General features: G+C 46.2%; 1 protein-coding gene across 1 annotated transcript in view; it reads right to left on the bottom strand.

The window, feature by feature from the left end:
- The window catches only part of LOC149325638 (endothelin-converting enzyme 2-like), a 226,290-nt gene that overhangs the window by 107,525 nt on the left and 94,482 nt on the right, over positions 1-24,283 (bottom strand). Inside the window, exon 3 of the mRNA XM_089562709.1 lies at positions 16,791-16,913. Coding sequence (XP_089418835.1) covers positions 16,791-16,913 — 123 coding nt within the window. The remainder of the gene's footprint in view (positions 1-16,790; positions 16,914-24,283) is intronic.

Here is a 24,283-nt window from a genome sequence, read left to right as displayed (position 1 = left end):
TGTAATGGACCACCAACTAGCCCGCACTCTTACCCCACTAGCTAAGGAAGAAACAGACTGAGTCAGTGCACTATCTGCAGCTCTGTCAATACAAGATCTCCCGTATTTAACATGTGGCATGGCCATGTGTTTAACATGTGTCCATGTGTGTGGCTGCATGATTATGCCACTAGTGTTCTTGATTGCGATGTGTTTTTTTTTAAAAACAAATGGCAGTTAAAAGGGCTAGTGTTGGTGCATGCATGCATGTTGTTTCATCCTTTGTCTTCTCCTATGAGTCAGGCATTACAGCACTGCACTTTCTGCTGCAACAGGCGCTTCAGCCAACCCGTGACTGGTTCTAGGGACGATCAGCCTAAAGTGTCGCTTGCAAGCTCGAATGGGTGCTCATTCATTCCCCCATCAAAGAACTGCCGCCACAAACTTGGCGTGAAGGTGCAGTGCCAATCAGCAGCCACAAGGCTTTAAACAAGGAACAGTTTGCGGTGGCCAGCCACAGCTTCAGTGGATGGTCACACCTTTGCTGCCTGTCCTCATCTGCTTTAAGAGTCTCACCTTACTGTCCTGAGGCAAATCAGTGGCACTGTGACTGGTCTTGAGATAAGGCGCAACGAACGAGAGACCGCAGAGATTAGAAATTTGCCTGAGCTGAGGTTTGTCAGGCTAGACAAACTGTATTGTGTGTCACAAAGCAAGGCGCAGGTAGAATTTTGAAAGCACTTAAACCAGCTTTCAAACAAGCTTGGGAAAGAATTCTAACACTCAGGCTGGGACGGGGTAGCCACAACTAACACAGGACAATTGGAAGAGCCTTTGTATCTCAACGCAGCTGATGATGAAGTGTCTTTCAAGCTTTACCTTAGTAAAGGCAATGATGAAGCTGCTGTTAAGTACAGAAAGAGCTGAATGCTTTCTTGCACCACTCATCTAGCGTTACATGCAGTTCCATGCAGAGGGAGTTAGCATTTGTATATAAAGAACAACCATGACAATTACTTACCGCGATGCTGGCAGCAAGAAAGGGAAAAAAAGACATTCATTTAATTTCCTTTGCACTTCGTTCACTTGCAGTCTCAAGCAGTACCACAGCCAAACTTGACTGAGTGTTCACAAAACCATCAGCCCTGCTGTAATAATCAGTGGAGTGCCCCTCATACCCAGTCAAAAAAAAACCATTGGAACCAACTGGATTATCGATTCGACAAGTTCAGTTTCCAACTGGTTCCAATTGGAATGGTCCAAATGGCCTATCCAATTGGACCTGTTGGGTTTGCAATTGGTGAGCCCAATTGGTCTTACCCACTGCATCCAATTTGTCTGCCCAACTGCACCCAATTTATCCATATGAATGTTTGCATATTTGCAAAAAAGGTAGAACTAATATGGTTCTTATAATAAGAGCTATCTGCAGCTTAACCTACTAAATTGTACTCATCATCTACACCACCACTGGAGCTGAAATTAAATTAGATAACTGCGCTCAGTGGGTAAGTGCCACTGGCCCCAGCAAGAGAGCCTCATAAACTGGGTGTATAAGTTGAAGCAGAAGTGTGTTCTCTGGATGTACATATTGAGCTAATGTATGGTACTAGCGTCTGAATGTGCAGTGTTGCGTGTGCCTGATGTATGTATGTCGGTTGGCTTTGATTCCCATAAAAGCATGTTAATTTCAATTCCGTAGAAAAATGTTGATTGGCACTAGGCACAGTGTCTCCCAGCAGTCCTCATAAATCAGTTTTCCTTTTGCACATGGCAATATGTGAAGTTGTATAGATATTTATCCAAGATCCTAGAGCATATTATTCACAAACATTTAGCTGCCCTCAGTGAACGTAACATATTTTGTGAATATTTTCTGGGTGAAATAACTGCCTGGCCTAATGGGTCCAACTGGCTAGTCCAGCTGGATCCAATTGGTCCAGTTAGTTCCAACTGGAATGTCCAATTGGTTCCAATGGTCTTTTTTTTTTTACTGGGACGGCTATCATTTGCTTCAATGCGGTAGGCAAGAAAGAAGGCCCCGACACACTGTGCCATTCTGTGGCACCGCCTTGCAAAGAGTGCATGACAGAGACGCACTGCACCAGCGGGCCACCGATTGGTTCACAGCAGCAAGCAGGTGGAAGAAGCAACAAAACATGGTAAACCAAAAACATGCCATAAACGCACCGGATCAATCTATCACAGTTCAATGTCCGTAAGGCACTTCAGGGGACACAAAAGTCGCCACTATATGTGCGCAAACCAAGCTGGACTTTAGGATACACACGGTGTGTTAAACTGGTCAGTTAACTATTCCGCAAATACAAATAACTGGCCACCCCTACTTCATTTCATTTATTTTGTCCCTTAAAGGGCTGAAGGCATTACATAAGGTGGGAGCAAAATCAAGATATTTGTGACAAGAACATATCAAAACAGAGAAAAAAAACTGAATAAAAAAATAACTGAATAAAGAAAAACAGTATGCAACAGTTAAATGATCTTGTGACGCATATACAATGCTAAGTGATGCACGGGATCAGAAAAAAATATATATGGAACACTCAATCAATAAAAGAGAAAAATGCAGTGCAAAAGGCATGAGATAACAAAGAAAAGTTACAACAAACAGCTGTTCAAAGTGCCGAGGTGGATATGGTGGAAACTTTTTGCCTTTATGAAAAATGGTCGTTCAGCTTTTCCTGTAATGATTTGCAGTTAGTGCATGACGCAATGGGATTTCGTAGGCCATTCCATAGTGCTATTGTGACTGGAAAAAATGAAGACTTTAGTGCTAAGGTGCGACAGTTGATGCGTGCAACACTATGGACATGGCTTAGGTGGCTAGGCGTCCTGTGCAGGGGTTGCAGCTTTTCGCGTCTCATGCGTGACTCGAGTGATGGAATGGCAAGGGACTGCTTCAGCGTGGTGATACTGGTTTTCCTTGAATAGCAGGATGTTATAAATTGGATGACACGATTCTGTACGGATTCAAGGTCAGCAGCGAGGTATGCCTGTGATGGGTGCGAAATGGATGACGCATATTCTAGTTTTGGGCGAATGAACGTTATATATGCCATTTTTTTATGTATATGCAACGAATAAGTTGCATATAAATCATCTTGCAGACACAAGCAAGCCATGCAAAGTCAATTATTCCAGCTATCATGGTACTGTTGTTCGAAGAGAAGTGTCAAGTAAAGAAGTAGCAGCCATTGCGCAATACATTCAGGCTCAGTGAATGCAGCCCTGACAAACAAAGCACCACCAGTGAATATGGCACACAGAATGAATAAACAGCCACAAAATTCAAATCAAAAGCCTCAGTAATAAGCAGCCCTTTACCAAGCAGAGCAGAACAGTGGGGCTAAAAATTGACATGCAGAAAACCAAAGTAATATTCAACACTCTAGCAAGAGAACAGCAGTTTGCAATTGGTGGCGAGGTGCTGGAAGTAGTGAGAGAATATGTTTATTTAGGGCAGGTAGTGACCACTGATCCGGATCATGAGAGGGAAATAGCTAGAAGAATAAGAATGGGGTGGAACACATATGGCAGGTTCCCTCAGATCATGAATGGTAGCTTACCAATATCCCTGAAGAGAAAAGTATACAACAGCTGTATCTTACTGGTACTCACCTATGGGGCAGAAACGTGGAGGCTAACACAGTGGGTTCAGCTTAAGTTAAGAACAATGCAGCGAGCTATGGAAAGAAAAATGGTAGGTGTAAAGCACTATAGCCAAACGGGCGAGTTTGTGGTACACATCGAAGGCAAACAGCGCAACGATGCAGACAGAGTGGAAGAAAACACAAGCGCTGACACACAACTGAAATTTATTGGCTTGGGAAATGGGCTTGGGAAGGCATGTAATGCGAAGGCAAGACAACCGCTGGTCCTTAAGGGTAACGGAGTGGATTCCAAGAGAAGGCAAGCGTAGCAGGGGGCGGCAGAAAGTTAGGTGGGCGGATGAAATTAAGAAGTTCGCAGGGATACGGTGGCCGCATCTGGCGAAGGACAGGGTTAATTGGAGAGACATAGGAGAGGCCTTTGCCCTGCAGTGGGCTTAGCGAGGCTGATGATGATGATGATGAAGAGAGCACTCTTCTAAGCTGGGATATTCAGATACCACCATCAGGTGCACCAGTTGAAGAAGAAAAATGACCACAGAGAGTGCTTTTCCCTGGCTTAGAAGCACCAGCTTTCAACACAGCACAAAACTAGACTGGCTAAAATTTAATGCAGTATCCCTTACCTCTTTGAATTGAACAGAGCTAGTGTGTAAAACTTGTTCTTCTCACTATTTGTTGCTCTTAAGGGGAGAGTCTACTGACTTTTATCAACGATATGTGTCTCTGTGCCACCTTGCCCACATGAATGATAGACAAGTAGGGTTCAAAAGAGTTACCATATTTACTCGCATAATGATCGCACTTTTTTTTTTTTAAATTGACTCAAATTTAGGGGTGTGATCATTACGCAGGGTAAATTTTCTACTAAAAATTTTTGAGCCCTGAGAACGCAAACAAGTTGCAGGTCACACTACCCTTGTCACATGGGCGTGCTATCCGCGGTTACACATTACGCCGCTAAACGCGGTTATTGTGAACCGAGCTTGGCGACCTCTCTTTACGTCGTTAATCGAGAAGGTAGAGTGTGAAAAGCGCACGAGCTGGCCCACTTCAAGAACGTGCTTTCTTCGCACTAAATCACGTTCCAAGAGCAACGCATCAAAATAGGCAGTGTGTATAGTGCTGCGCGATGGCACTTTTATGAAGCCTTCAGTCTCGTCCGATGGCGGAGCAACAGCGCAAGACAGCAACATCCTGCGGTGCTCAAGCTACGCATTCTACTGCCGTTACAGCAAAAAATGTCCGGTCCCTGCTGCATCGTTGATGTACTTCAGTGACACGTTCGCAACGCTCGGAGCACCGGATTCCGCGCGCTTAACGCAATGGTGCCGCCCATGAGCGTGGCGGACGACGGCGCTCTAGTGTGTGCCTCCCTAGTCGTCGCTAGGCCTAACTTGTTTCGTATTGAAACCACAGCGGATGGCGCTCTTGAATTGACCAACGCTATACTAAATGGCCAACTTATGGCAATACCTTACTGACAACCTCATTGTTTCATATTAAAGGAAATATATTGTGATGCCCATGAAAGGGCGATACCCATTCTGCGTGGTCGGCGTTGCTGGATAAGCCGAAGATGAGGAGTACGAGGTTGGTGGCGTCTCGTGCTCGGCAAGCAGACCCAGCTGTTTTCAATCCTCCGTCCCAGTCTTAATAAACCACTGGGTGTAACATCTTGGTGGAAGGTGCCGGGTACACAGGTTGTTGGTCTGCACTGTTGGTCTGCCGCCTTCTGTGCCCATGATGTCCCTGGACGGCGACACTTCGAGGTCTGTGCGTAGCAGTTCGTGGCGGCATTACCGGGAGCCACGATTGTTCGCGGGCTCATCCAGTGACGACGTCGATGAATGGCTCACCCACTACGTACAGGTGAGTTGCTGCAACAAGTGGAACTCCTCTACCCAGCTTGCCAACGTCGTGTTTTCACTAACCGACACGGCCCTAACGTGGTTTGAAACCACAAGGATTCCCTCACGACTTGGGACCGCTTAGTACAGGAGCTGAAGAGTGCTTCGGTGATTCAGTCGCGAAGAAGAAGCGGGCTGAACAAACACTTGCGCAAAGGGCTCAGCTTCCCGGTGAAACATGCGCAAAGTATATTGAGGAAATCGTGAAGCTACGCAAGGTCGTCTCTCCTGACATGACAGAGGAGGACAAAGTTGGCCATTTGCTTAAAGGATTCGCTGATGGCGTCTAAATTTTCTTATTGGAAAAGAAAGTCTCGAGTCCGTGTCTGACGTCATCAAGCAATGCCGGATGCTCGAGACATTGAAAATGCGTCACATCACACCGAAATTTGGACGTTTGGCGCCGGGGTGACGACGGTGGCAGCTGTAGATACACCATCGTCATGTGATCTGGCTTCCACAATCCGCCAGATCGTTCGCGAAGGGTTAACCAGGTCAAACTTAAACAAGGGAATTGCGCTAAAAAAGACACGGACGAGAAGAAAACAAGGACGGGCGGAAACTTGCGAGTCAGGAGTTTGCGCCCGTCCTTTTCCTCTTCTCGTCCGTGTCTTTTTTAGCGCAATTCCCTTGTTTAAGTATGTACGACCGACTCGCCCAACAACGTGCTCTCGTAAGTTAACCCCTTCACCGTTTTGTTATATCAACGAATTTCTTAACAAAACTGCTTATTTTTTTTATTCCTGATTTCGAATATTATTGCAATAAAAGGCACGAATTCGATCTGAAGCAAACACGAAGTCAAAGTAGCATATTCAAGTTTATTATTTCTGATATTACGGAAAACCAACTTCCTGCTGGTAATGAGCGATAAATATATTCAAGCAAGTCATCAGGCAACCTTATAGTGAACATCTTACCGGGAACTGCAAGAAAAGGAAACCGAGGGGGTCATGTAGGGATGTTACTGACGTTGACCTTCATGCACTCACGCGCGCTCGCAAAGTTTGCTTCTGAGCTGTCCACTTCTTCATCGGAAGAATTGATAAGCACAACGTCAGCACTGTCGTCCTCGCTCCCTGAAATAATGTACACTTCGGTGTCTCAGTCACCATCGTCTGAAGAAGATTACGACGAAGAAGAGCGTCTTTTCCGAGAAGACGGGCCAGCAAAACATGCGTCGCCTCTGCCAGGTGTCATTTTTAAAACCCAGGTTGCCATACGAAAAAAAACGTTTATGCGGTAGAAGAAAACGAAATTAACAGGTCAGTGCTGCCATCTGTCGAGCAAAATGTCATCTAAGCCACACACGAGCACTGCTCGTCCGAAACGAGGAAGAGAAGAACCTATTCAGAGAGGACGAGCTACAGTCGTCCAAAACGGTTTGGAGACGGCTTGGCAAGGACGAGCATAGCTCGTCCAAAACGGTTAAGGGGTTAACCAGGTCGCTGGAACTCACTCGAAATTCATCAGACCTCCCTCCTGTGTATCTCACGCGTCCTACTCTGCCAACCGCCATTAACACAGCGGACTTTGAGGATCACCGGGTACCCAGAGGGCTGCGGCCGAACAACACACCGCGATCGCCCCCGGAGCACCGATCCGGCTTTAACCAGCCTGTGCTGGCCACATACGATGAGAACTTTCGGCCCAGTCCTTCGTATGGTGACTACTTGCCAGCGCAGCCTGCTCCCGGTTCCTCTCTTGTGTGTTACTGCTGTGGTCAACCCGGACACACCTCCCGGATTTGTCCCCGCCGACAACCACCCTGTTACGGCCCCTTGACCTATCCTCGGCATCCGGATTACCAAACCGGTCCTTCTCAATACCCGTCCTACCCGCCTTATTCCGGCAATCCATGGCCTGGACAAATGCGGAATCATTCGCCGGCATCAGATAGAAGTGTGACACCGCCTCCAGCTTTCCGAACTCATCGATTTCCATCACCCCGATGCCACTCCTCCTCACCTCTGCCGGAAAACTAGTCGGTGTAGCAACGAAGAGATCCGTTAGGCGTTATTATAACCACTCGCCACCACACACATTCTTTTTCTACAACACAACGACCACCATTTATTTACATGGATGAGAAAAGGCGGCACACTACATCACCGACCACGGCAAGTCCACAACACAGCACACATTCCTAACACACACTGCCACTGACTCACACTCACTGACCATCCTGCCTGACAACTGACAACCCGTCTCTCATGTCCCCACCGCGACCGTCCAACCCCTTTCCCAGAAAGGGCATATAATCATAGTTAATTAAAAGACTAGCGCATAAAACTAGGACAAAGACAGAAAAGGAGACAGGACGAGCGCTAAACATCAACTAAAGGTTTACTACACCAAACATGTACTTAAAACACTTCAGTGGCACATGCGCACACTGAGTTACAAAAAACTAATCAAGAAGTGGCAAACTGTTTCGCAGATACAAGGTTTCTTTCCTGGTCAGGGCAAGTGACGTCGTGCTTACACACTTGTCACCTTCCCTTCAGGGCACGACGTCACTTGCCCTGACCAGGAAAGAAACCTTGTATCTGCGAAACAGTTTGCCACTTCTTGATTAGTTTTTTGTAACTCAGTGTGCGCATGTGCCACTGAAGTGTTTTAAGTACATGTTTGGTGTAGTAAACCTTTAGTTGATGTTTAGCGCTCGTCCTGTCTCCTTCTCTGTCTTTGTCCTAGTTTTATGCGCTAGTCTTTTAATTAACTATGTCAAACCAACTAGCCCAGCTTTCCGCCTTGATGGCATATAATCCCTCCGAGGTCGTCGTGCGGGGAGGTTCGGCGCGTTCGGCGCCCACCCTCTATTCGGCGCCCACTGGTCTCAAGGCAAGGGGGTAATGGCCTGTGCGGCTGCCACCGTCCGTTCTAACAGTCGGCGTGACCGATGGGGGTGAGGTCGCTGAAAGTCTGCCGCCGGAACTGATACCCCTGCCTGTAGTTATGTTACAGAACAAAGTGCATGTGCTAGTGGATGGTGTACCTGCGATGGCTTTAGTGGATACCGGTGCTACTGTTTCGGTTATGAGTGCTGCGTTTAAGTGCCTCCTCGGAAGAAAAGTTTTGTTTCGATGGGACAAAAATGTCCAGTTTTGAGGTGTGAGTGGTGAACCGTTGCCAGCACTTGGAGTGTGTAGTGTTAAGGTTAAAAGAGTAGAAAACTGAGCTAGTTGGTTCATCTTCTTGGTGGGAACAGCCGAAATAACAAAACGTTCTATGTGTTCCTTTCTGTGTCTGCGTTTTGTTATTTCGGCTGTTCCCACCAAGAAGTGTTAAGGTTTCCTTGGGTGGTGAACTCTTCAGCACGGAAATGGTGGTGCTCACCCGGTCGACGCACGACATTATTCTTGGCCTCGACTTTTTGCAGATGTGTGGCGCTAACATCGACTGTCACACAGGTGAGCTCAACGTCGGCAAATGTTCCAACACTGACCTTCTGGAAGGCTCGTGCAGTGGAGAGAGAGTGTTCTGTGTTGCCCGAGATACTGTCATGCCTCCTTCTTCGGCTGTGTGCGTACCGGTTTCCTGCCCCGATACCGCTCTCGACATGTTTGATGCGACTGTGAAACCGAACCACTTGAACTGCATGAAGAAGAACATCTTGGTTCCTCATGTGATGGTTTTCGTCATCAACGGAAGAACTGAACTGTGGACAGTGAACAGTTCGACAGAACCTGTAGTTCTGCCTGAAGGCCTCAAGCTTGCGTCATGCAGCCAAGACACGCCGGTATCCGTTGCCTTGGTTACCGACGCCTTGGGTGCAGCAGCACCAGAACTTTACGAGTCGCAGTTGCTTCGAATGATCGACAACTCGCTTTCCATGCATGAGCGCCGTGCACTGTTGGCCATCCTCCTGCGACACTCCACTGTGTTTGACTTTTCACAGTCCGGCGGCCCATCTTCCATCCCCTCGTCTCGGACCCTGCACAGGGTTGACACTGGTACCTCACATCCGATCCGCCAAAAGCCCTACCGAGTATCGTCTGAACCTTGCGTTATCGATGAACAAGTGCAGGAGATGCTAACCAAAGGCGTTATACAAGAGTCCTCAAGTCCCTGGGCTGCTCCAGTAATTTTTGTTCGGAAGAAGGATGGATCATGGCGTTTTTGCATGGATTACCGTCGTCTGAATGCCGTGACGAGAAAAGACGTATACCCCCTACCACGAATCGACGATGCCATCGACTACCTTTTTTCAGCGTCCTACTTCTCTTCGATTGATCTTCAGTCGGGGTATTGGCAAATACCTATGCATCCCACGAACAAAGAAAAAACAGCTTTTATTACACCTGATGGCCTTTATGAGTTTAATGTGATGCCATTCAGCCTTTGCATTGCGCCCGCCACCTTCGAGAGATTTGTGGACACTATACTCCGTGGCTTCAAATGGGAAATATGCATGCGCTACCTCGACGACGTTGTCATTTTCGGAAAGATATTCAGTGAGCACGACCATTTAGCTCTCGTCCTGGACTGTTTGCGCCAAGCTGGCCTTGTGCTTAACTCTAAAAAGTGCCACTTTGGTGCGCGTCAAGTGTTAGTGCTTGGACACCTCGTTGATAAAGACGGCGTCAGACCTGATCCAGCCAAGACTGCAGCTGTTGAATCGTTCAAGCCACCACAGTCTGTTAAAGAGCTGCGGAGTTTCTTGGGCTTATGCTCTTACTTTCGCCGCTTTATTCATCGCTTTGCGGATGTAGCTTACCCTCTGACAGGTCTACTTCAGAAAGATGTGGCTTTCGAGTGGACACCTGACTGCTACTCCGCCTTCCGCCAAATATAATTCCTTCTGACGTCTCACCCTGTACTTCGCCACTTTGATCCCTCCGCTCCCACAGAGATTCATACTGACGTCAGCGGTGTTGGCCTCGGCGCTGTTCTCGTCCAGCGATGCGACAACAAAGAGCACGTTGTTGTGTATGCGAGTCGCTCGCTCAGCAAGCCGGAGCGCAATTATAGTCACCGAGCAAGAATGCTTGGCCGTCGTCTTCGCCACGCAGCGTTTCCGTTCCTATCTGTACAGACGCCCGTTCACCATCGTCACTGACCATCATGCCCTGTGCTGGCTCGTTGACCTTCGTGACCCGTGCGGACACCTTGCATGGTGGGCTCTCCAGCTAGAAGAGTTCGACTACACAGTTGTCTACAAGAGTGGTCGCCGTCACGCTGACGCGGACTGTCTTTCGAGGCTGCCCCTTCCTGAGTCGGAGTCTAACATCGATACTTTCGACCCCTGCGTCACGTCAGTGTCACCTGCTTTTCCTAATGTCGCAACGTTCAAAGCAGAACAGCAGAAAGATCTAACCCTACAGTCTCTCCTTGTGGAGGCTGAAGACCCTTCCAACGTCAGCCACTTCTGTGTGCAAGATAGTCTTTTGTGGAAGAAAAACTATTCTTCAACGGGCCACCGCTTCCTGCTGGTAGTTCCGAAGAGCCTGTACCCCTCTGTCTTGCAGGCCATGCACGAGGACCCTACATCTGGACATCTTGGTTCGGCACGGACGCTGCACCAAACCCAGGCACGCTTCTATTGGCCGAAAATGTGGGCCACGACTGAGCGGTACGTCGCCAGCTGCACTCAGTGTCAACGATGCAAGCGACCTACTAGCCTTGCAACTGGTCAGCTTCACCCTGTGACACCGTCTGCAGCACCGTTTGAGCAAGTGGGCACAGATCTGCTGGGCCCGTTTCCAAAGTCCTATCATGGGAACTGCTGGATAGTAGTTTGCGTTGATTACCTTACCCGGTATTGTGAAACGGCAGCTCTACACTCGGCTACAGCGTATCATGTGTCCTCTTTTCGGCCACGATTCATAGTTCTGCGTCATGGACCTCCAAAAGTTATCATCAGTGACTGTGGTCAGCAGTTCACCGTTGACGTCATGAAGCAGCTTCTCCATTCCTGCGCATCGCATTTTCGCCATTCCTCGCTTTACCATCTCCAGACGAATGGGCTCCCTGAGCGCACGAACCGCACGATCACTAACATTCTGTCAATGTATGTTGATTCAAGGCACAAGAACTGGGACAGCGTCCTGCCGTTCATCACGTATGCGTTCAATACCACGCGCCATGAGACTACTGGCTACAGCCCTTCTTTTTACTCTATGCTCGCCCCCCACGCTACACCCTGGACACCATACTACCATTTCCTGACGAGCTTCATGAAGATCCCTCTGTCGCTGAGACACACTGTCTAGCCAAAGAAGCCTGTCGCCTTGCTCGCCTTCGTGTTCTCGCCTCCCAAGATCGGTCCAAAGCGCGCTACGATGCCCGCCGCCGACACGTCACTTACAGCCCTGGTGATTTGGTCTTGTTGTGGCAGCCTATCAGAAAGTGAGGATTGTCGCAGAAGCTGCTGTGCCACTACGATGGTCCCTATGTCATTATTGACCAAATTAGCAAGCTTAATTACCGCATAGCTTGTCTCACGGCAAGCGGCCGTCGTTCAGCGCGAACTGAAGTCACTCAGTAGAGCGGAGCGCTGGGCCAGTTGGTTTAGCGACATATTCAAGAAAACTTTGCGCAGAATAACACAAGACGGAGGGAGAAACACGTACACACACACGAGCACAAGAAGTCACTCACGTTGCCTGGCTGAAGCCCTACCATTCACGCGGCGCTTTTTAACTCGCCCAGCGGGCTTCAGCTGTGTAGGGGGAAGTGTGACGCCCATGAAAAGGCGATACCCATTCTGCGTGGTCGGCGTTGCTGGATAAGCCGAAAATGAGGAGAACGAGGTTGGTGGCGTCTCGTGCTTGGCAAGCGGACCCAGCTGTTTTCAATCCTCCGTCCTGGTCTTAGTAAACCTCTGGGCGTAACAACGTGCGATTGATTTCAGCGACGCTTTAGCAGCGCAGCTGGCGTGCAAGCAGATCGGGTCAGTCGCACTGCAACAGCGGCAGCTGCTACGCGGCTGCTAACATAAAACTAGCTTGTATCGCAGTTATTACTCCTATCAGCAACTCGGTACAGGTCAGCCATCCCCAAGGAGGATTCATTTTTGACATTCCCGTATCCCAGGGCTTATTGTGCGATGTATCTGGCTGTGGAGGCAGTGTGGCAACTGGACTACGCCGTTGGAAGGCACTCTCCACACTGCGCTAACTGCGCTGCAAGATATCCACAAATGTCGCCTCGCTCGGGATCACCACGCCACTTCGTTCGTTGCACCGCAACCCTGAATGGTGGCGAGCCTTGTGACAACAGCGAACCGTGATTCGAGATAACCACAGTTAAGTTTGGTATCAGCGGTTAAGCATAACCGCGTTGAGACTGCCCATGTGGCTGCACGTCAACTAACAGATGGCTGCCATTGCAATGCTGAGAGAACAAGATGGTCATCTGCAGGTGCCATCTGTCAGAAAGATAGCAAGCACGATCATCGTCGGCTAGACTTGGCACAAGACAAATTGCAGTGGCAAGTTCGGGTGCGATCATTACGCGGGGAATAAGAAAAATTGAATTTTTGCAGCAAAATTCAGGGGTGTGATCATTACGCGAGTGCGATCATTATGCGAGCAAATACGGTAACTGTTGTGCCATTAGGTTTTCTGGCGTCGCATTCATCTTACTGTCGCCATGCAAGGAACAATGACTACGTATTTATTTATTTATCCTCAGGGCCAAAGCACCAGAGAGGGGTAAGCTTTAGTGCATGATACAAAATAAAAAATGAAAAAAAAAAAGCTGCCTGTAGTTCCTTTCAACAAAAATAACCTTCTGTAATTTACTCGGCCCAAGTAATGAACCGTGATAGGTCCACCTCAGGCAACATAATTTGTACACAGTTTAGACCCACCATTGGCTCTGGCCTCACAATGTAAGATAAACTTAAGATAAGATAAACTTTATTTTCCATCAAAAAAAGATGGAGGGAGACGGGGCTAAAAGCTGCAACCGCAGCTTGACTGGTCCCCGCCCCCCTATATGAAAACGACAGGTGGCACTTGACAGAAACATTTAGCAACAAAAAGCATGTCAGAAGAACAGTCGTTTTGACACGACTAAATGAAGAAATGCCTATTGTAACAATACATGGCAACAAAACATGATACTGAAAAAAAAAAATCTCAGGAAGGTACATTGAACATGGTTAAATGAACATGGAATTTGAACATGGTTACCGAAAAAGTGATACATCAGATTTCAGGACTAACAACAGAACATCTCTATGAATTATACAATATTAATAGCGGTTACATACAGTTTGCGTTTTATTGAAGAAAAATATTCTTAAGCTGCGTAGAATTCAGCGCTAAAATAGGAGTTTAAGACCGAAGGAATGCGGTGTTTTAGGGTTTGTGCAGCGTAATTTGTTCTGCAGGAGCCAACTGTCCAGTATTCTGGTTTTCTTGTGAAGTGACCTGACGAACTTTTACCGGCTAGTTGCGCTAATTTTGTTAGGATTTTGCTATTTTGCCTCCTTTCTCGAATTAATGCGAGACATAGGTTGTACTTGTACATCTCTTTAATGTGTAATAGGCCCAGCTTGTGGAATAATGGCTGTACATTAGAATCATGTGCAGAGTGTGTAATGATTCTAACTGCCTTACTCTGTAGTCTGCTAAGTTTCTGGATACCGGTCATTGTGGTCGTTCCCCACACGAGTATGCAGTAATTTAAGTAAGACAGAAAAAGAGAGTTGTATAGAAGCATCATGACATTTTTTGGTAGAAAATATTTGTTTCTGTGGAGAATCCCAACTACACTCGCGATTTTTGAGGCTATATATTCTGTGTGCCTGTTCCAGGACATCGTAACTGTAAAAATAACCCCTAGTGTTTTAAATTCGTCGACAACATCTATCTCCGAACCATTTAACTTAAGTCTTAACTCAGACGGAACTAGTCTTGATTTCGCGCGGAAAACGATCGCTTTTGATTTCAAGCTATTAATTATTAGTCCATTGTGTTTTGCCCAATCACTTACTTTAGCTAACACGGAATTTGCAGTGCTAAACAATTCTGTACATTTATCGGAAGCACAAAAAATGCTAGTGTCATCGGCATAGATGACGAACTTAGTCTGCATATCCACGTTCACAATGTCATTTAAGTATATATTAAATAAAAATGGCCCCAAGATACTTCCTTGCGGGACTCCTGATTTAGTACAAGTCACGCCTGAAGAATAACCATTTAGCTCAACATATTGTACGCGATTTGAGAGGCATGATTTAATTAGCTCAAATGGTAGCCCGCGAACACCGTAATGTTTTAATTTTTCGAGGAGGAGATTTCGGTTGAGGTAGTCAAATGCCTTGGTAAAATCCAGAAATATGCCTACTACATACCTTTTACTATCTATATTGGTTAAAATGTATTCTTTCTGGTCAAGCAAGGCAAGTTGGGTAGATCGAAATTTCCGAAAACCGTACTGGGAATCAGTTATGCTATTCATTTTTTCAAAAAACGTTTCAAAGCGTATTAGAATAAGTACCCTTTTGAAAACACGGGAAGAGTAGAAACTGGGCGATAGTTATTAAGATTGTTATGATCACCTTTCTTGTGTATAGCTCGTACTTTTGCTATTTGCATGTCATTAGGAAAGACTCCAGAGCTTATGCACAAGTTAAAAATGTATGACAGGATAGGTGATATAACATCGAGGACATACTTTACGGGCTTGATTTTCACGTCATGGACATCACAACTGGTTGAATTTTTTAGTTGCATCATTGTTAAGTACACTTCATTGGGGGTAACAGGATTCAGGAAAATACTACTAGGATATTCTTTATTGAGGGACTTTGCATGATCATGATTAGGTAATGCTGGTACAGGTAAATTGGCAAAGTGGTCGTTGAATGCATCCGCTAAGGCATGGCCAGATACCGTCGCGCCATTTATCTTTAGCTCGCTAACCGAGCCCGAAATTGATGAACGGCCAAGAACATCATTGAGTTTCCGCCAAGTAGACTTGCAGTCATGCTTGACTGCATTAAAATAGTTTTCAAAATAGGCACTTTTAGCTTTCTTGATTTCTTTATTAAGACAATTTCTATATTGTTTAAATTCTTTCAGCTTAGCCATATCTCGGGTCTGTATAAACCTATAGAACAAGTCATTCTTAACTCTATTTTACACCATATAAAATATTTTCACGTAGTGGTGACTGCAATCTGGCGAACAGAAAAACAGCGAGAATGGCTTCTAAATGAAACTCTTTATTTAAGCTGACTTGCACCCGCAAAGAACTGAATCACTCGGCGGTTGCGTAGCAACAAGCGTGCTCAGCGGTCATCGAAGAATGCAGCCGCTCGCTGCATCGCTCAATTTAAAGCTGGCAAGGAAACTTCGAGATAACAGGTCAAAAGTAAGTAACTGCAGTAATCTGGAAAAACGTAGATGCAGTTCTTCATGGCTGTGATCAATCGAGATTAGTCCAGTCACTTCTCGCGTCACAAACAAAAATGATAATGCCCGTTCCTGCGGCCTTGAGCGCGAACGAACGGACACTACAATGATACGTGGCAATATAAATTCCTGCCAGAACTACTAAGCCTGCCCTCTTTATTGTAATCACAAGGAAATATCTACAAAAATATTCCAATATTTTTGTATAGTACTCATCTCCTAAACTAGACTGTCCCTTTTAAGGATGCTATTATTGAAAAGCTTTGCAATTTTCCTTTGTTCAAGCTCAAAGCAGCTGGCAAGTGGATTTATCACACTGTTTCTCATGAGAGATGCGACCAGATTTACCTGCAATGTCTGTAGCCATGTGCTATCGGTTCTATGTTGTTCATCTTGAAAGTTCGTCAGCTTTAAACTGAGTGTGGTCGAGAGCGGCAGTGATGCTGTTCTTCTACGAATGCTGAGTGCATTATCACCGCTGCTGAGTTCTTCTGTTCTTTGTGGGTGCAAGTCAGCCCCGTAAAGAAGTAGTTTTCAGTGCCTCTTCAGTCTGCTCATCCATTGTAAATACCAAGCGTTGCAACCACTATTATGTGTGCTCACAAACACCATGTTATTTTGGCACTGGCAGCCATAGGATTCAAAGACATCTCAAACAACCTCATTGTCTAGTAGCAGCATGTGTACAACAACATCAACTCCACAGTATGCAGAGGCGTGCCTTTTGCAGTGCACAGCACACCATTAGATGAGCAAACATTGGTGCCTAATGAGAATGTGCCTGAAGTTCATTCAACCAGGAACACTGCCCACGAGAACAAATTTTAGCAAGATGAACATTCCAACAATAAATTTAAAATGACAGGTCTGGAAGCAGAAGAGGAGCAAGCACGCACCTCGAGCAGCCTCCGCTCGTAGTTGATGATGGTGTCGGCCAGCTCAGCATTGGCCAGGCTGGGCGGACCATCCCTCAAGTAGGTGGAGACCCGCTTGATCAACTCCCGGTAGCTGCTCAGCACCTGCAGTCACACGGATGCTCAATCTTGGAGCTGCAAAGGCCTAAATTTCATCTCGACACACCATCCAATAATAATGCCATGCATCTTGGCTGCCACTCACACGATCTGGAGACTTTTTTTCCCCAATGAAGGAAGTTATACTCCGGGGATATCCCACAGATAGCCTATGTGGGAGATGTGCCTGGGAAGTACGAGAATGGTACCGGGGACATCCTACACACAGCTGTTTGACTACTCGCTGCGCGACCTTATGTGTACACACAAAACTTCACAGGTGTACCTACTGCTTAGCATACATCAATAAAGCTTTGCAGAGGGCTAGTTGGTTATGCATACTGAGACTGGGGAGAGCTGGGTTCCAGACAAGGGAACAACACGCACAAAGAAACAACACGAGACACGAGCGCAAACTTACAACTGAGTTTATTTTCGACATGACGTAAATTTATACACATCTAATGATGGGACACACAAACATAAAAGCGTTACAACCAGCCAAGATAGCCGAGCAGTCGTAAACCATGCAAGATACAAGCTATCCTCGCAAGTCATGAATTTTAGATCTGGCCAGCTAAAAACAATCTTTTTTTGTTAAAACCACGGATGGTTCACTAACGTATCCGCCACCGTCCTTCACTGAGCACATGCAAAAATCTTGACATATTTCTTTTGTGGTCTTGTCCTTCTATTTAAAAAGAAGCGTTGTTCTGTCGAGAGGAGGTTTGCGCTTGTGCACGGCGCGGTGTGCTGCGAGGTTGCCAGGGGGGGGCACTGACCTGAGAGTTGTTGTCATTGCGCTTCCGCAATCGCTCACTGTAGGCCCTGCTGCAAGACAGTGGTATGTTGCACACGACGCCTTCAACGCATGCCACAAACATGTTCTTGTGCCTCACGCCACAAGACCATGCGTCGTGCTCGTATTCATGGCCACATGCTGTTGAGTTTCTGAGGCGCGGAAAATACAACGGGTACATCATACTTTTTCGCCACTTTTTTTAACCAGTGGGACAAGGCATGAACATATGGCAAAACAACAGGTCTCTTATCTCTTTCTTTCACATCTACAGGCTTTCCCTTGATGACTGTCTTCAAAACTTTTTCTGCGATCGAGACCAGCAACGAGTTTGGGTATCCCGCAGCCATCATTCTAGCGGCCTGCAAGTCAGCACTGTCATCTAGTGCAGATGACACGCAGTCATCCGTAAAAAGCCTTACCGTTACGCCAGGCTCAACTTGGGAGTAAATGTCATTAATGAATATGAGAAAAAGGACTGGTCCCAGCACAGACCCTCGTGGAACACCGGAATAGACATCTAATACTTCAGATTCAGTATAATTTGTTTTAACATATTGACTGTGGTTTGAGAGGTGAGCAGTTATCCAGTTTACTATGTCAATGTGAATCCCGATATTTTTCAGCCTGTCAATTAACATGGGATGGGGCACTCTGTCAAATGCTTGGGCGAAGTCTCTGAATATCGCGTCAACGTGAAGTCTCGAGTTAATTACAGCGGCAAAGTCATGCGTTATTTCCAGAAGGTGAGTTACGGTAGAAGGCCCTTTACGAAACTCATGTTGTTTGGGGTAAAGTAGGTTGTTATCTTCTAAGTAAGTTGTAAGTGCCTTGGTGATGATATGTTCCATTATTTTACAACAGCAACTCGTGAGTGAAATCGGCCTGTAAGTGTTTACCAGCAACTTGTTACCTCCTTTGTGGATCGGAAGTACCTTTGCACCGAGCCAGTCTGTCGGCAGGGTGGCTGTTTGAATCGAAGAGGTAAATATTACATGCAGGAAAGGAGTTATCTGCTCAGCATAACGCTGAAGCAAGACATTTGAAATATTGTCAGGACCCAAAGACTTTTTAACGTCAATTTGTAGCAATAAGTTGAGTACACCTTCTCGAGTTATGACTATATCAGACATCGATAATGCAGACTCCATAGCAGTTCCACTTTCTGTAAGCGCCGGTGTACACGTAAAAACGGACTGAAAGTATCTGTTAAATGTGTCGGCGACAGTGCAAGCTCCCTCGATTATAGTTCCATTTACTTATACCTGAGTCACACGGTTTGCCTGCCTGGAAAGGTAGCGCCAGAACTTTTGTGGATGCTGTGTCATAAAATTTATAAGCGTTGTTGAAAAGAAAGGACTTCTTGCATTCCGAAGAGCGGTTTTCAGCTCGTGACTAAGTAAACGGATATGCTCGGGATTATGTTTTTTTTTTTCATCCTTTGTAGTTTTCTTTTTAAGTGGATCACACTGCGCATAATTCACGGGCTTCGGTGTTTGGTATGTTTCAGTCGCGTGGGAACAAACTTTTTCTCACAATGTGTTATTATGTCTTTTAGTTTCATCCATAGATCATTAACTGTGTCACAATTTTCAAAAGAAAAGGTTTCTAAAGCTACGTCAAGGTAGTCAATAATGCTGACATCGTCAGCTCTACTAAGTCTTGAACAGATACACGTGATTCGGTTACTGGACCACCAGCACCCATATTCCCAATAGTAACTGTAACTGTCTTCTCGACAGAACGACGGTTCTTCTTAAGTCAAAGGACAAGACCACAAGGAAAATGTGGGAAAAATTTTGCATGGCTTCAGTAAAGGACGGTGGCGGGTGCATTAGCGAACCGTCCGTAGTTTTAACAAAAAAGGAAAGATTGTTTTTAGCTGGCCAGATCTAAAACTCATGACTTGCGAGGATGGTATCTTGCATGGTTTACGACTGCTCGGCTACCTTGGCTGGTTTTAACGCTTTTATGTTTGTGTGTCCCATCATTAGATGTGTATAAATTTACGCCATGTCGAAAATAAACTCAGTTGTAAGTTTGCGCTCGTGTTGTTTCTTTGTGTGTGTTGTTCCCTTGTCTGGAAACTAGCGCTCCCCAGTCTCAGCTTAGCATACAGCTTCCAAACAAACACAGCAGCGTTCATTGGAACATGTCACATTTCGCATGGCTCGTTGTGCAGGTGCTCCTTCTTCTCATGTTCTGCGCACCCGGCTTCCACGGAGCAGAACCTTCTATCAAGAAATGCTTGGGAAACAGCAACTTCTTCTGACGGACTACGACAAGACAATCAGCGTCTCACCGCATTGGAACCACAGGGCAGTGACGTCATCAGATCCCCCTATAAAGGCTGCAAGCATCCACGATGGGCATGTCACATTGGAACATGTCACATTTCGCATGGCTCGTTGTGCAGGTGCTCCTTCTTCTCATGTTCTGCGCACCCGGCTTCCACGGAGCCGCAGAACCTTCTATCAAGAAATGCTTGGGAAACAGCAACTTCTTCTGACGGACTACGACAAGACAATCAGCGTCTCACCGCATTGGAACCACAGGGCAGTGACGTCATCAGATCCCCCTATAAAGGCTGCAAGCATCCACGATGGGCATGTCACATTGGAACATGTCACATTTCGCATGGCTCGTTGTGCAGGTGCTCCTTCTTCTCATGTTCTGCGCACCCGGCTTCCACGGAGCAGAACCTTCTATCAAGAAATGCTTGGGAAACAGCAACTTCTTCTGACGGACTACGACAAGACAATCAGCGTCTCACCGCATTGGAACCACAGGGCAGTGACGTCATCAGATCCCCCTATAAAGGCTGCAAGCATCCACGATGGGCATGTCACATTGGAACATGTCACATTTCGCATGGCTCGTTGTGCAGGTGCTCCTTCTTCTCATGTTCTGCGCACCCGGCTTCCACGGAGCAGAACCTTCTATCAAGAAATGCTTGGGAAACAGCAACTTCTTCTGACGGACTACGACAAGACAATCAGCGTCTCACCGCATTGGAACCACAGGGCAGTGACGTCATCAGATCCCCCTATAAAGGCTGCAAGCATCCACGATGGGCATGTCACATTGGAACATGTCACATTTCGCATGGCTCGTTGTGCAGGTGCTCCTTCTTCTCATGTTCTGCGCACCCGGCTTCCACGGAGCCGCAGAACCTTCTATCAAGAAATGCTTGGGAAACAGCAACTTCTTCTGACGGACTACGACAAGACAATCAGCGTCTCACCGCATTGGAACCACAGGGCAGTGACGTCATCAGATCCCCCTATAAAGGCTGCAAGCATCCACGATGGGCATGTCACATTGGAACATGTCACATTTCGCATGGCTCGTTGTGCAGGTGCTCCTTCTTCTCATGTTCTGCGCACCCGGCTTCCACGGAGCCGCAGAACCTTCTATCAAGAAATGCTTGGGAAACAGCAACTTCTTCTGACGGACTACGACAAGACAATCAGCGTCTCTTCACCGCATTGGAACCACAGGGCAGTGACGTCATCAGATCCCCCTATAAAGGCTGCAAGCATCCACGATGGGCATGTCACATTGGAACATGTCACATTTCGCATGGCTCGTTGTGCAGGTGCTCCTTCTTCTCATGTTCTGCGCACCCGGCTTCCACGGAGCCGCAGAACCTTCTATCAAGAAATGCTTGGGAAACAGCAACTTCTTCTGACGGACTACGACAAGACAATCAGCGTCTCTTCACCGCATTGGAACCACAGGGCAGTGACGTCATCAGATCCCCCTATAAAGGCTGCAAGCATCCACGATGGGCTCAGAGGGCATGTCACATTGGAACATGTCACATTTCGCATGGCTCGTTGTGCAGGTGCTCCTTCTTCTATGTTGGTTGCAATGTTAGAATCGTCTATGAGATACCCCTCAGTTGTGGAAGAGTGTATATTGGCCAATCTGGACGTTGTTTGAATAAGCGCTTGCAAGAACACGAAAGATGCCTTGAGCAGGGGACCGGAACAAACTTGGCTGTTCATTGTAGATCCTGTGATCGGGCAGGGACATGCGTGCCATTGCTAAAACATACACGGGTTATCGGAAGAGGCAATGACGAGGCTTCTCGGGTGTTGACAGAGGCGTTCCACATCAGGAAGAAGGGATCTGTGTGTGTCGGCAGCCCCTCGGTGAAGTTTTACTCTAACGAGTACAAGTTTTCACATAGGATTATCTGACAAGATGTGTGATCGACAGCGTCACCTGGCGTGTGCGCATGTACGCAGCCTTCGGAATGTGAGCAGATTCTGTACTGGAACCAGTGTATAAAAGAACTGTTTCATCTGGCAATAAATTTAGTTGAGAGTAGCGCTCCTTTGTGTCTCTGTTCTGTCCCCGTCCTTTCTTAGTCGTTTTGCGCTAAAAGCTTTTACTTTACCTAATGACTTTAGGAATCTATATAGATTTCAGCAAAGCCTTTGATTGTGTTAATCACAATCTATTAATAGACAAGCTAGAAAAGTATGGTTTCCGTGGTACACACACTCGACTAATCCATTCGTACTTATCCTCACACTCACAGTTCGTTGAAATTAATGACCATAAGTCACAAATCCGATCTATACAAAGTGGTGTGCCACAAGGCAGCATCCTTGGTCCCTTCCTTTTTCTATTTTATATAAATGACCTAGTGCTAATTGATAATTTGTCCAAATTTGTAATTTACGCTGATGATTGTAACATATTTTTTACTGGAAGAAACCTGACTGATACTCTACCACTCGCAAGTTCAGTTTGTTTTCGGTTGCAGGAGTGGTCTGAGAATAACAACCTCTTATTAAATGAATCAAAAACAAAATGTGTTTTGTTCCGTGCACCCGGTAAATGTGTGGAAATGCCAGAAAGCATTATCACTGGTCCACATAAAATCAATAGGGAGATATCTGTGAAACACTTGGAGTTGTTTTCTCTGAACATATGCTATGGAACGACCATGTTGATCGTCTTTGCTCAAAAGTGCGAAAGGTAGTTGGCATTCTCAGTAGAAATCACCATTTATTTCCTGCCAAGATTAAACAGCTTTTGTATAATTCTTGGTTCCATTCTGGGCTCAGTTACCGCGCACTGGTGTGGGGAAACACCAGTGCACAAAATTTAAACAAACTAACCTTACTACAAAAAAAAGCTGTTCGGGCAATAGAAAATGTTTCATTCAATGCGCATACTAAAACTCTTTTCTGCAAATACAAAATCATGAAAGCCGAGAGCATAAACAAGTACAAACTAATAAAAAGTTACACTAGAGCAATACAGGGCAAATTATCTAGATACACTCCTCTCACTCGCTAATCTCCACAAACAAGAATACCCTCATCAAGGCCGTAAACTGCCTTGGAAAGTTCCTGTCACGCGCACAAGTTATGGCCGCCAACGCACTGAATACACACTCCCCCACACACTCAATGACTTCGCGAAGCAAGATATAGACATTACGGCACTTAACAAAAACGACACAATGCAGTTGTTTGTTAGCGACCGTTAGTGTAACTAGAGGCTATTCTTAGATACTTTCTTTTTCATTGTGGTTTTTTGTTTCCTTGTGAAATGGACAGAAATTAAACTGCTCAAGTGCTGTCATTGTTGCCAGGGTGGTTGGAGCTTTGTCAAGCTGCTATTGTGCAGCTTTTTCTCCTACCCCCCTTTTTTGCCATGTATATTTTATTTTGGTGAAAATAAAACTGATTGATTGATTGATTGATTGATTGATTGATTGATTGATTGATTGATTGATTGATTGATTGATTGATTGATTGATTGATTGATTGATTGATTGATTGAGAAGTTGGTGATGATGTGTCGGCAAGCTCCATAGCTGGTTTTTTTCTTTGCGAGTGCCTTTTTTAGCTAGTTGGAATGCCTCAGACTTTGTGAAGTAAATAAACTTGCAACACCGGTGTTAATGGCCTCTGCAAGCTGCTTCATTCGCTTCTTCGTTAACTCTGATTCCACAGTGAGCTGGAATCCACTGAAATGTAATACACTGACCTGTGGCAGTAGTCTGGTGGTGTAGGTAACTTATGTCAAAAGGAACTAGCTGGTGATTATTTTTCTTCAATAGGTTGGACAGACTGCAGCACTGTTTTGGAGTCCGTGAAGAAAACCCAATGGCTAGGGCTTCGGGACGATGTCTTCCGCTACAGGCGATGGGAAAACGTCTGGCCTTTTGAGGGCACAAAAGCCCGCAAGAAGAGACTCCTGTAATCCACTTGCAAAGATGTGGATGTGCACAGAGTAATTCTCAGTGAAAAAAGTCAGTGCAGCTTGCAGCAGCACCACTTGTGGCATTTGTCTCCCTGTATCTACACCTGGTGCGTACTCGTTCGCCTTGAGAGGCGGGAGTGTCCAGGGCAGAAACGTTGGAGGCACAAATTTCTTTGGCTGAGTAATATTTGGAGGGATGAGCAGTTTCACAGCTCACCCAGAAAAGTTTCCAGAGTGTTATTGAATACCTCCATGTACTTGGTTCCCCAAGTCAGCAACTCTTGTCAGAACAAAGTATTATCATCGCTTTCACAAGAAAAAAATGACAAAGTCCCCTCTTCTCCAAGGT

The sequence above is a fragment of the Amblyomma mixtum genome, chromosome 10, assembly GCF_055824585.1.
Source record: "Amblyomma mixtum isolate Tamu chromosome 10, ASM5582458v1, whole genome shotgun sequence".
Lineage (NCBI taxonomy): Eukaryota > Metazoa > Arthropoda > Arachnida > Ixodida > Ixodidae > Amblyomma > Amblyomma mixtum.
Note: the sequence above shows the minus strand (reverse complement) of the source record. Positions and strands in the feature narration are given on the sequence as shown.